General features: G+C 34.0%; 1 protein-coding gene across 7 annotated transcripts in view; it reads left to right on the top strand.

Annotated features, from left to right (window-relative positions):
• The window catches only part of RNF19A (ring finger protein 19A, RBR E3 ubiquitin protein ligase), a 52,873-nt gene that overhangs the window by 25,026 nt on the left and 15,061 nt on the right, over window positions 1-12,786 (top strand). For all 7 annotated transcript variants that reach the window (XM_048212680.2, XM_026495640.4, XM_044382672.3 and 4 more), the window contains one exon: window positions 10,227-10,435. In XM_048212680.2, coding sequence (XP_048068637.2) covers window positions 10,227-10,435 — 209 coding nt within the window. The remainder of the gene's footprint in view (window positions 1-10,226; window positions 10,436-12,786) is intronic.

Genomic DNA, 12,786 nt, shown 5'->3' with positions numbered 1-12,786 from the left:
CAGGTATAACTAGCACTTAACTGTTCACCAAGGATTTCAGTGGAAATAAAGCATTAAAAATATTACCTGATTATTTACCATTTTATGAATTCATTAGTTGTGTGAAGAACTTAGAAATATTATTCATTATCACATTTGAATTGTGCTCTCCTCTAATGCAGGGAGCTTGTACTAAAACATAAATAATAAAATAATATGCTAAAGATACTTTCTAAACTGGGCCAAGGTTGGCTGTGCTTCCAGGTGTATGACAGAAGCATACTCTGGGATCCATGAAGAGTTAAACTCTCAAGAAAAAGATTGGAAGAAATAGGGATAATGAACAATACCTTTAACTTGAGCAGGAGACAGTATCCTGTCAGAAGAACAGCTTGGATACAGTTTTATCACTCTTGGTCCCATGGACCCCTGCACAACATTTTTACTGGTGCAGGTGTGCACATTCATTAGATTTCAAGTTGGACAGCAAATTTAAGGTTAAAAACACTTTTTGCAAATCATTATAGCAAATACTCCTTTAGCAAGAGTTCAGATAGTGAGGAATATGCCTATATGTTGTGTTTTGTCTGGAGAAAGAGTGTGATTTTCTAACTATCTTTCATGGAACCCCAGGGTGAAAAGTGCTTCACAAGTTCTTCAAGCATTTAATAGTTTTAAAAGAAAAAGTTTGAAAATGATGGCATGAATTAAAAGGCTTAAGTGTCAGAAGCTATGGCCCCGAGAGATGGAGACAGTAAATCCTGGGCACACATTTTCTGGTCACTAAATAGGTATATTCTCTTGAGTTGTGTTGATTGATCATGTGGTCCTAATGGATTTCAACTGTATCAACCTAATAGAACATAATAGATACAGCTGACACAGATTCTTGTTTATATAAGAATTTGATTTTAGGGGAAACAGGCTAAACCAACTGGGAAAGGATTGATTTATCAACATACAGAATTGTGAAAAGTAGCTATTTGAGGGGAAAAAATTAGATTGTCACCACACATAACACACCAAAACAAAATCAAAACTGATTTTAAAGGAAAGTTTTATAAATAAAAGGGAAAATTTTAAACTAAAAGAAAATACAGGTGTAAGATTAGCTCACATGCTGCCGTATTATTATTAAAATTGAATACACATTTACCCTGTAACTCAGAAGATCCACTCTTAGTGAAATACCTTGAAGAAACTCTTGTGTGCCAGGGAACATCTAGTTAGGAGACATGTTTAAGAGTGTTCATAATAGGAGCACCTGGGGGGCACATCCAACTCTTGGTTTCAGCTCAGGTAGTGATCTCAGGGTCCTGAGATCAAAGCCCGCCTCCACTCTGCACTTGTCAGGGAGTCTGCTTGAGATTCTCCCTCTCCCTCAGCCCCTGCTGCTCGTGCACTCTCTATCACTAAAATAGATCTTTAAAAAAGAGAATGCTCATAATAGCAAACAAGAAAAAAGTGTTCATTAATAGTAAAATGGATGAATATATTTAGTTTCATGGTTACCTATTGAAAGGAAGTTGTGAACTTGAAGGGGCAATCAAGGGGCTTCTAAAGCCGCTGATAAATGAGGTAAAACCGTAGGTTCTGACTTGCCAGAGATAGTTCAGTTTATGCTTCTGCTGTAATTTTTAATTGCATTGCCCTTCTCAAGTGTTCCAGATTAGGTTGTTAATTATATGATCATCCTGCTGATACCGTTCTTAGTTTCTTTGGTAGATAGATCCTTTTTGTATGGGTGACATTTTTCAGTAAAACTTTAAAATGTTTCATAAACTCATACTTTGGCTTATTTTTGCCCATTTTCTTATCATTGAGGCTTCATTGTCAAAGAGTAAAATGGCTTAAATCTATCTATGGTAGATAGATCCTTTTTGTATGGGTGACATTTTTCAGTAAAATTTTAAAATGTTTCATAAACTCATACTTTGGCTTATTTTTGCCCATTTTCTTGTCATTGAGGCTTCATTGTCAAAGAGTAAAATGGCTTAGGGGCACCTGGGTGGCTCATTCGATTAAGTGTCTAACTTAATTGTGGCTAAGGTCATGATCTCAGGGTTGTGGGATCAAGCCCTGCATTGGGCTCAGGTGGAATCTGCTTGTCCCTCTCCCTCTGCTCCTCCCCCAGCTGTCTCCCTCTGTCTCTCTTTCTCTCAAATAAATAAATAAAATCTTAAAAAAAAAAAAAAAAGTAAAATGACTTAATATTCTAAATATTTTGGAGAAGATAACTTAAATGTTAAGTATAAAATATAAAATAATAGAAACACCTCTAATAGATTCTGTTATTATGAAAACAACCACTTGATTGTTACATAAGTTTAACAAAGAGTTAGCCTTGATTAATTTGACTATAAATTAACTCTTGGTTTGGTGGTTGTCAATAGTCTTACCCACAAAGGACAAAGAAAGCATGTCAACATTACTTTTATTGATGTATTGCCATTTATATTTGATTTATGTTGTTTTTCTAGATGGAGCATATTTTATATACTTGATTACATTGTAGGCTTTATGGTTGCGTTATGTAGATAAAGTGTCATCCAGTAACAAAGTTTATATGTGTACTTCGAAAACATGGAATACTACGTAAGCCTTCATTAAAGGTTTCATTTTTACTTAGCATGAGCATATAGACCTGATTTTAAATCTCTGTCCTATCATGTTATGAGGATTGGAGTAGATCTTTAATTTTATTACTAGCATAATTCCTAGCATACAGCAGGTTTTTTGTAGCTCTTATTTATCATTCCTTGTGTCCATTCTTAAGTTTTGCCTTAATTTTTAAAAACCAGACAGTCACTCAAGTATTTAATGCACCTGTGTGCCAGGTACTTAGAAATTTAGTAATGAACAAAAGACAAAAATCTCTGCTTACTAAAATCTTCAGATCCACAGAAGGTCATATTTTATTTAGAATCCATTTATTATTTAAATCTTTCATAAGGAACACTGATAAATATCTGATTGTTTGACAGTGAGTAATAGAAATACTTAGCCAGCTAGGACCATTGGCATGTATGTAGTATTTAACCCCTTTCGTTGTACAACACACTTGAAAGGCTTTTTTCTAGAAATGCTATATGTGAAACTATGAATTTTTTCTTTTGCATTTGATATTTATCAATATGACCATTTTCTATGGCTGACATTAATTTTACTTAAACATGTAGTTTAACACACTTCAAGAAATATTGCCCTTAGCTTAGAGTAGAAAGAAAAGCTGACCTGGTTTCTATTTGAGATCTCTCAGGGCTTCTGACCTAATATTCTTTCTACTCTTCTGAGGGCCAGGACAAATCAAGCTTGTTTTAAAAGACAGTATTTTGGAAAAGTCCTCTTGAGAAAGAGCCAAACCTGTGTGCTGTGATTTAACCAGAGTGAAGTTAGCTAGGCTGCTTCTGTAACATGCAGTCTACACAGGTTCAGAGAAGAATCTGTCCATGACTAGGGAGAAGTGTTGGGGTGAGGTGAGGGGCACATAGGAAGGAATGCATAGAACCTTCTTGAGTAAAAATACCTGATTACCTTCTGCCCAGGAAGCCTAGTTTATACATTGTAGGCAGATAGCAAAAAGTTGGCATTTTAGTTTTTGTCATCACATATTTCAATTGGCCACCCTTCTACCAGCACACATTATCCCTGTTATCTCATGTGAGTGCTTCTCACTTTGCTGGGAAGCTTTGAATATACAAGAACATTTATTATACAAGAATATAGTTAATGATTTAATAATGTCTGTGAGCCTCTCAAGGGCAAAAAGAAAAAAGTATTTGATTTTTCTTTTAATTGCTGGTTAACCCATGCTCAATAAAGAGTTGTTGAATGAATCAATCTGACTATATGCCACTAACAAATCATGTATCTTAGGAATGGGCAATAAGCCATTTTATTTTACTTTTCTTTCAGTAAGCCATTTTAAAGCAATGTGTTTGACTGTAATCAGGTTTGTGTAGTGTCAAACTGGCTGACATTTAAATGATTTTAATAATTCTGGTGGAGGATACTGTTCATAATGGATTAAAAAAATGGGGCCATCGGCTTAGCCACTAAACAATATATATTTTTAAATTCTCTTTAATCTCCATATAGCTTTTATTTTCATCCTACAAAGAAGGGTTTTAGCCATAACTTGACCATCTTTTGACATGCTGGAAATGCTTTTGTAGGCTGACCTTTTAGCAATTTTGTACAGAGAACAGATCCAACTTGTGATTTTCTCCAGAGGAAACAAGTACATGTGACTTAGAAAACAGCAGGTTTTGTGTATAGGGAACCATAATGAGTAAACTGTGTTTCAGTGGAAGTTGTAATTCATACCTAGTGACAAATTGTATCTTTTAGAATAGACATTCATAAAAGTATTCTAAGAGTTTGAGCTTAGAGTTTGAAAATTATTGAGCTGAGAGTTTCCTCTTTTTAGCTTATTCTTCCTAACCATAAAATTGATCCAGATACATTTTAATGCTATGTAATTCAGTATATACTGCTGCTACACCAGACATTGTTAATTAATACTAAGATTTTTGGTGGTTTTAAGGGAATCGATAAAAATAACATTCCCTCAAACCCTCCATCAGAACCAGGTTGATAGGAGACATGACTGCTCTCTCTTAATTTAGTCTACTAAAGAATGTGGCTTTAGATATGCAGCCAGAGTGGCTTGCTGACACTGCCCCTAAATTAGACTGACTTCTCCAAATAGTCTGGGCAGTAGGGCTCCCCTGTAGCATGTAGTGGAAAGCACAACAGAAGGCATCCTCTAGAGGAAGCAGCTCCTAAAAGGGAGATGAGCCTCACATTATCTAGACCTTCTCCCAAACATTTTAAGCAAGTCACTCCTTCTCTATTGAATAATAGTAACTTCTAGCAAGTAGAAGCATGAGCCTATTGATTTTGATACAAAACTTGACTTCCCCCCTGACTGGATCAAATAGTTTTTATGATTATATTTTCTTTGTTCTATAAAGGTTGTTAATGTTAAAGCTTTACTTTGGGGGGAGGGAGGTATGTTTGACTCCTGGGTAATCTTTCTTCATTCTTTTTTCTCATTTTTTAATTAAAATTTTTCTTGGGGACTGGTGTGTTTTTCTTAGGATTAGATTTCATGTTAGGTATAGTTTGTTCTTTTTACTTGTTCCTTCATAAGGAATTCGCTGTAGAAACAATGTAGTACCCTAGCTGGTATCCCTACTTCCTCTGTTACCAATAGTATAATTGGTAGAACTCGAGTACTATGAAGCTCTTCCCAGGAAATAGACGTCATGGTGAAATAAATTCTGGAAATAGTGCATACTATATACTGACCACTGGTATGTTAAAAATTCTTTTAGCAAATCCTGTAATTAAAAAAGAAAAAAAATGAAAAAGTACTTTCATTTTGCTTAGCATTTTCTTAATTTGACCATTTGAGTACTTTTTAGTATAGACCTCCTGTTGCCAATCCAATGAGCAGAAAATGTTTCTGGAAAGACTGCCGTATTTCAGTCCCTATTCATCTTTCCCACTTTCTTCCTGTCCCTCCACTCCTGCTAAATAGGAAGGTTTAAACATTTTTAAGTAGATAGAAATGGAAGGATAGAGATGGAAAGTAAGACTTGAGGTAAATTTGGATTGTAGAAGGAAATGGAGCCATCTTTTAAACCAAGATTTGGATACTATTCAAGCCAAAGATGTTAGGTTAACTAATATTAGTCATCCCTGATATTCTGCTGAGGGTGTTTATTTCCCACCTAACACTTAATGCACCAGAACAGAGACAGTCCTGAAATTTTTCTTTAAAGGAAGCATTTTAGGGGCACCTGGGTGGCTCAGTCGTTAAGCGTCTGCCTTTGGCTCAGGGCGTGATCCCGGCGTTCTGGGATGGAGCCCCGCATCAGGCTCCTCCGCTGGGAGCCTGCTTCTTCCTCTCCCACTCCCCCTGCTTGTGTTCCCTCTCTCGCTGGCTGTAGCTGTCTCTGTCAAATAAATAAATAAAATCTTTAAAAAAAATAAAGGAAGCATTTTATATTTAATTTAGTTTTACCATTTGCTTCCATTGTAATTTGACAGCTGTTTTCCAACGTGTGAAGTTTGACTTCCACACAATGAAAAGTATCTTCAGTAGGCTTAACATTCTCTTTTCCAAATATGTAAATGCTAGTTACATTTAATTCTTACTGTATTATAGAATATGCCTAACAAAGTTATTATTGGGATTGAATGTTTATGAACATTAACATAGTAAGCATTCAACAACTGTTAGCATGAGAAAAAACTGATAGACGAACTACCTTAACTTTTAATCATCAAAATATACATTCATGAAAATGGGATTATTAAAGATAAACCTGTTTTTCTTTGTAACTTGTACAGATTGAATGGGACTTGAGTGTTTAATTCTGGGGTAGGATCTCTCCGCTTTTCCTTTAAAAAAGAAATACTGGAAAGTAGCATAAAACAAGTTCGAGGTACTTTTATCTCTAATATTTGAGTACATATGTTGGTGTCCCATGAACAAATTCTCTTTCCCCTTCCCCCTTCTTTCCCCTGCCTCTTTCTCTCCCTTTTTCTCTCTCTCCACAACACACAGAAACACATGAAGAGAGTTTTATTTAAATATCACAACTTTTTTTTTATTATTATATCCTAATTTCTGAGATGCATCAAACCTACGTTTATTTTCAACAAATGCCAAATAACCAGACGTTAAATTCCTCCAGGGCCAAAGTCAAATATCACTAATTAAGGTGTGATGAACTTATGGGATACAAAAGTAAATGTAAAATTTTATTAAAAAATAATCAGATGTTAAATACTTGACATCATCATGCAGGATTGCTAGTCTACATGCCACTGTTTAGTTTGCTCCAGATAATTATACTGTGTATTTTGAAAATCCAAATAGGTATTCCCTATTTATAAGCAGTTATTCTCAACAAGCTTACGTCTCTAGACTCAGAACTGTAAGGAATTTTTATCTTAAAGCAATTTATGAAGCTGTTTTAAAGTTTAATTATTGAGAATAAAATGTGTTTTGAGACCTCAGTTTTCTCGCCATACCCTTTCATGTTTTCATGGATACTGTACCAGATGTAGAAATTCTCTTGTCATGAAATTTTAAAATAGCAAAGTTGACATTCTGCTTTTTCATTCTTGTCAAGATGTGAAGAATTCCCTAATAGGACTTTTTCTTAAAAGACTCATAGCTTAAGTCATTAATTAAAAATTAAGTCAGTTCTTAAGTTTTGTTTAGTGATATGGTATACTGAGCAACCTATAAAGATTAGAATTATGATATAACCTAATTTCTATTAATCGAACTAGTATATTTTTATAAATATTTATTTACTCAGAAAGGCTGTATTCTTCAAAAATTATAGCACTCTCAATGTTCATATTAACTGTAAATCTGTATCCCTGTTTAATGATTTGAAAGTTAAGTTTGCATCTAAATTTGGCTTTCACAGTTCTCACTAATTATTGCATTTTATTCTTCCAACACAATGTGCATTTATACTTCAGTTATCAGTAAAACTTCACCATTTGGAACAATAAGATTTTTGTTCTATATCTAGAATGCCTACCAGTGTTTATTTTTTTAAAGAATTATTTCAGAGAGCAAGAGAGCGCAGGGGGGAGGGGCAAGGGGAGAGGGAAAGGGTCTCAGGCAGACTCCACACTGAGCCCAGAGCCCAACAAGCCCAACGCAGGGCTCGATCTCAGGACCCTGAGATCATGACCCGAGCCAAAACCAAGAGTCAGACACTTAACCAACTGCTCCATCCAGGCGCCTTCCATACATTATTTATATTGATATAGAAAGCACAGTAACTTGTGTGATCACATGGTCATTTATCAGTCACAGATGCGGAGGTACTAGAACTGTCATTGAAATGGTGAGCTGTTTGTTTGGCATTCTAAAGATCAGGGCTAAAGCTGAAGCTGATTTTGGCTGAATACTGAGGCTGAGCCAAAACTTCATTGACTCCCGGTTTTATGTTTTGGGAAAACTTAGTTGTAGGGAGATTATGCAATTTACGTGAAACTATACAGATAATAAGTGGTGGAAGTGGAATTTTGACCAGGTAGCCTAAACTTCTCTTCTGCCTTTATAAATTCTGACTGACCTTAAAAAACAGTTGGTCTTCGCATCGTTGTCCCCTGCACCCACACAGATTTCCCCATGTCCCTCTTCTTCCCTCCTTCCTTCAAGAAAAGCTAGGATAGAAAAGAGTTTTAAAAGAGAATATCATTTCCTTTTCAGTTAAAATTACTATTTTAAAGACTGTTTAAGGATTATAATTTGATAGAAAATAAAGTGTAGAGTCTTTGAGGACTTTTTTCTTTTTATTGATAACTGCAGTGAATAACCCCTCAGGGAAATTAAACTTGGCTAAATTACCCCATGTTGATACATAAATTGCCTTTAATTTAATCATGCTTGAACACATTTATGATAGTGATGGTAACTGGAGAATTGGTCTATCAAAAATAAAATGGAATTTAAGATGTAAAATTTAAGTTTAAAAGGTAAGATACTAAGGGAGCAACAGGTCCAAAAGTGGAGGAACTTCCTGACTCTTAAAATTTTATAATTTTACAGATTATCTTGAAATTCAATAAAAATATCAGTTACAGTTGCTATTTAAATTTTATTGCCAATAACAAGAGGAACCCCGAAAACTCCCCTAAATTTCCAGGCAAAAGGAAGTGTTTGATACTTACAAAAGCTTCTTATACACATAAGTAAGACTTATTTGTGTCTCTTTCAAAGAGAACCAGAACCCCCTAGACATTTTTTATTGTAAGTTTTATTGAGATAATTGTAGATTCATGTGTAGTTATAAGAAATAATAAAGAGAAATCCTGATCCTTCAGTTTGCCCCAGTGGTACCGTTTTGCAGTACTAGAAGACATCACAACCAGGATATTGGCGTTGATATAATCTACCAATCTTATTTAAATTTCCCCAGTTTTACTTGTATTGTGTATGTATGTATATTTAGTTATATACCATTTTATCACAATACATTAGTGTATTCACCACCACGGGGTACTGAACCATTCCATCACAACAAAGATGCTTCCTATTGTTCTTTTATAAATCCATCCACCTCTCTCACACTCTGTCGCGTTCCCAATCCCATCCCTAATCCCTGGCCATCTCTAATCTGTTTCCATTTCTAAAATTTTGTCATTTCAAAAATGTTCTATAAATGGGATCGTACAGTATATAACTTTGAAATTGACTTTTTTCACTGAGCATAATTCCTCAGAGATTTATCAGAGTTAAGTGTATCAGTAGTTTTCTTTTTGTTGTTGAGTAGTATTCCATATAGATGTACCATAGTTTAACCATTCACCTAGTGAAGAATAACATCTAGACTATTTCTAGTTTTTGGCTGTTACAAATAAAGCTGCTGTAAGCACTTGTATATGTGTTTGCACATAAGTTTTCATTGCTCTGGAATAAATGTCCAAGTGTGCCCAGAATTTATTTTAAGTAAGAAATTATTGAAGTGCCAAAATATTAACTCAGAGAATAGGTATCAGGGCTAGTCATGAATCTACTGTTCTTAGTCTTTTAATCTGAAGTGGAAAAAACAGTTTTCTAATTGAGAAGATCAAGTTCGTGTACTTTTTAGAAGGAGATTGGCACCAAGGAGCACTTTTACTATGCATCTTAGAAACATTAACATGAGAATTTATGCATAAATACAAGATAATCACAAAACTTATGAATTATCACAGTTTGCCATTAACTGATAGGTGCAGCTGATTCACAGTCATATTTTAGGTACTAAATTAATTTAATTTTAAAAGTAACAAGTAATTATAAAAATCAGAAATGTATGAATATATAAAGAAGAGAATTAGAACTCTAGTACCTGCAAAAATACTGTTAAGATTTTTGGTGTATTTCCTTCTAGTTTTTTCTGTGTGCATATAATACTAATTTAATATTTTACAAAAGTGGGATTAGATTAACTATACAGTTTGGCATCTTAGTTAAAAATTGAAAATTAAAAGTTAAAAATTGAACTTTAAAAATGTTTTTAACCACTTAAATGTCTTCATTTGTGAATTGTTCATTTTTTCCCCCATTTTTATATTGATGAGATAGTGTTAGGGTTTATGACTTACTTGCTCGTGTATAAATAGAAAACTTTTTCAGGAATAGCATTTAAGTTGGGTAATTGTTTTACTTAATATCTCTTCTTTTATGTCCCATTTTAAATAATTTTTCTTATTCTTCAAAGATATGCTGTGATAGCATTTGGATGTGCTAGCTGTCCAAAATTAACTTGTGGGCGAGAAGGCTGTGGAACAGAGTTTTGCTACCACTGTAAACAGATTTGGCACCCCAATCAGACCTGTGATGCTGCTCGACAAGAGAGAGCCCAGAGTTTACGTCTGAGAACTATACGTTCTTCATCCATTAGTTATAGTCAGGAGTCTGGAGCAGCAGGTATTTATGTCTAACTTTTTCTAATAAAATATTTGACACAAACAGAGCACTATAGCTATCTTAATAAAAAAAAATGCAGTATTCAAATAGTTCCTGTTACTACCTTTCCTCCCTTCAGTTTTCAGAAGTGTTTTATGTGTTGTTAGTATTTCTGTCCCAGAAGCACTCATTCTTTACTGTGGAAGAAAATGGTACTGAAGTTGGAAAGATTTTATTGAAAAAAAAAGAAAAAAAGAAGTGCCATGGTTATTTATATAACTGATAACTGAGGATGGTGTGAAACTGTTGTTCATAAAGGTATATTATAGCAAAGCTTAGCAAAGACTTTTAAAAATCCTCTTTTATTTACAGATGTCTCATCTAATTCCAGGATCAAGGATTCATAATCATACCTTAGTGGGACACTAAGAATTTTGTGTCTTTGGCTAGGAAGTTTTAAATTACCTGGGGATCCGTATATGAACAATGTATGCATCTCCTAAATCTCAAAAATTAAAAAAAAAAATGTGAACCTCTTAATCTTCTTTGAATAAAAATCGAAAAAAATTAATATTTCCCATTTCTAGAATTTCATTTATTGGGATTTCAGTCATTTTTAGAAAAATACTCTTCTCACTGATTGTAAAATGGAAAAACTTGGAAAATACAGAAACTTGTCAAGAAAATAATTTACATTCCTACTAGCAGTGTATTGATATAGTCATGTACTTTATGTTAAAGTCAAATTTAAAATTAAATAAACTTTAAATTCAACATTTAATACTTCATACACTGTACACAGATTTTCATGCTTATTTGCTCATTGACTTGTTTCTGTTTCCTTTCCTGAAGATTTGGGGTGGAACTTAAAGGTATTAATAATAATTTGTAGGTATGGTTCCAGAAGTAATTCAGAGAAGACCTGATATTACCCTCTGTGGTCAGCTCTAGCCATGGAATGGTCCACTTGGAAATGATATCCCTCTTCTCTAAGTGTGGGCATGGGTATTGATTGATTGGTTACAGGACGTACCTATTGAGTAAGAGCCTGGACTCTGGAATCAGTCTGTCTGGATTTGAATTCTAGCTTTTCCACTAATTCTGTGTGACCCTGAGCAAGTTATCTCGTCTGTAAAACGAAGATCCTAATAATACTTATGTCTGTAAGGTTGAAACATTTCCTGACACATAGTAAGCGCTCTGGCTATTTGAGGTAGAGAAACCAGTCACTTGCTAGAGATTTGCGTTTTTTATTAATTTAAAAAAAACATCATGATTTAGTCATCCAAATGAATGTTGATCTTTCTCACTGTATTCACTGTGGGAGATTTTATGTTTATTTCAGCAGCACTACCCTGGAATGCTTTATTGGTTATAATCTTTAGATCCCAATACAGCCACTTAAATTATCTTCTTAATGTCAATTTGATTTCTGGAAGTGACCAGAAGTTCTTTTGGAGCTAAGTCTAACAACTAGAATATCACACCAAGTTGAGTCACTGGTTTGGGGTGGATCCAAAGTAAGATGTGACTATATGATCATGAGAGTGATTTTTTTTTTATATTAAGTAGCTTTGAAAGTAATTATGAAAGAAAAACTTCCCAAATGATTTGAGCCGAATAGTAGCATTGTTAGAATAAATATAGCCTCCCAAGGTGATTATTTTTAAAACTTCGTTTGGAATTTTTCCATGTTCAAAAATCTTAAAATTCTGGAAATTTAAAGAACATGCATTTTTACCCCCAGTGCTCTAAAAATCAAAACTCTCAGGACAAATGTTTATGTGATAGTTTCTTTTGATGAATCTATAAAAAACTTGAACTTGGCTACTCATTCACTTGGGGGGAAAAAAGAGGAAAGGGAACTACCATCTAAAATGGTTTTATTAATTACTGTTATTCCAGATATCCTGGTATTTTTTTTATCTCCTGTTATCATGATACATTGAAAAAGTGGCTGTGCTTTTAATAATTGCTTGACATAATGATAATACTTAATTGGCTCTTTCTGATCAGTCAGCTGAAGACAAATAAGTGTGCTTAATCATCTGGTACATTAAATAATTTATATTATAAAATTATCTTTAAACTGTAACAGTATTACATCTACATCAGACACTTTCTTATAGCTACTAGGAAGTTTAATGCACTTGGAGTTAACATTTTAAATGAACTACATATTTTTCATTTTTGTTACTATATTTTCCCCCTTTATTAAAAATATATTTAATTGGCTTTTGACTCCCATCTCTGTCTCCTACTACTACCACCCCAAGAGATAACCACTATTAACATTTTGTTGTAAGTCCTTACGGGTAATATGGTGGGGATGGGAAAGTTTTTAAACAAATTTTGAGAACCGTATATTGTTT

Source organism: Ursus arctos, unplaced genomic scaffold (genome assembly GCF_023065955.2).
Source record: "Ursus arctos isolate Adak ecotype North America unplaced genomic scaffold, UrsArc2.0 scaffold_6, whole genome shotgun sequence".
NCBI classification, from domain to species: Eukaryota; Metazoa; Chordata; class Mammalia; order Carnivora; family Ursidae; genus Ursus; species Ursus arctos.
This window is presented reverse-complemented; position numbering and strand designations above follow the sequence as displayed.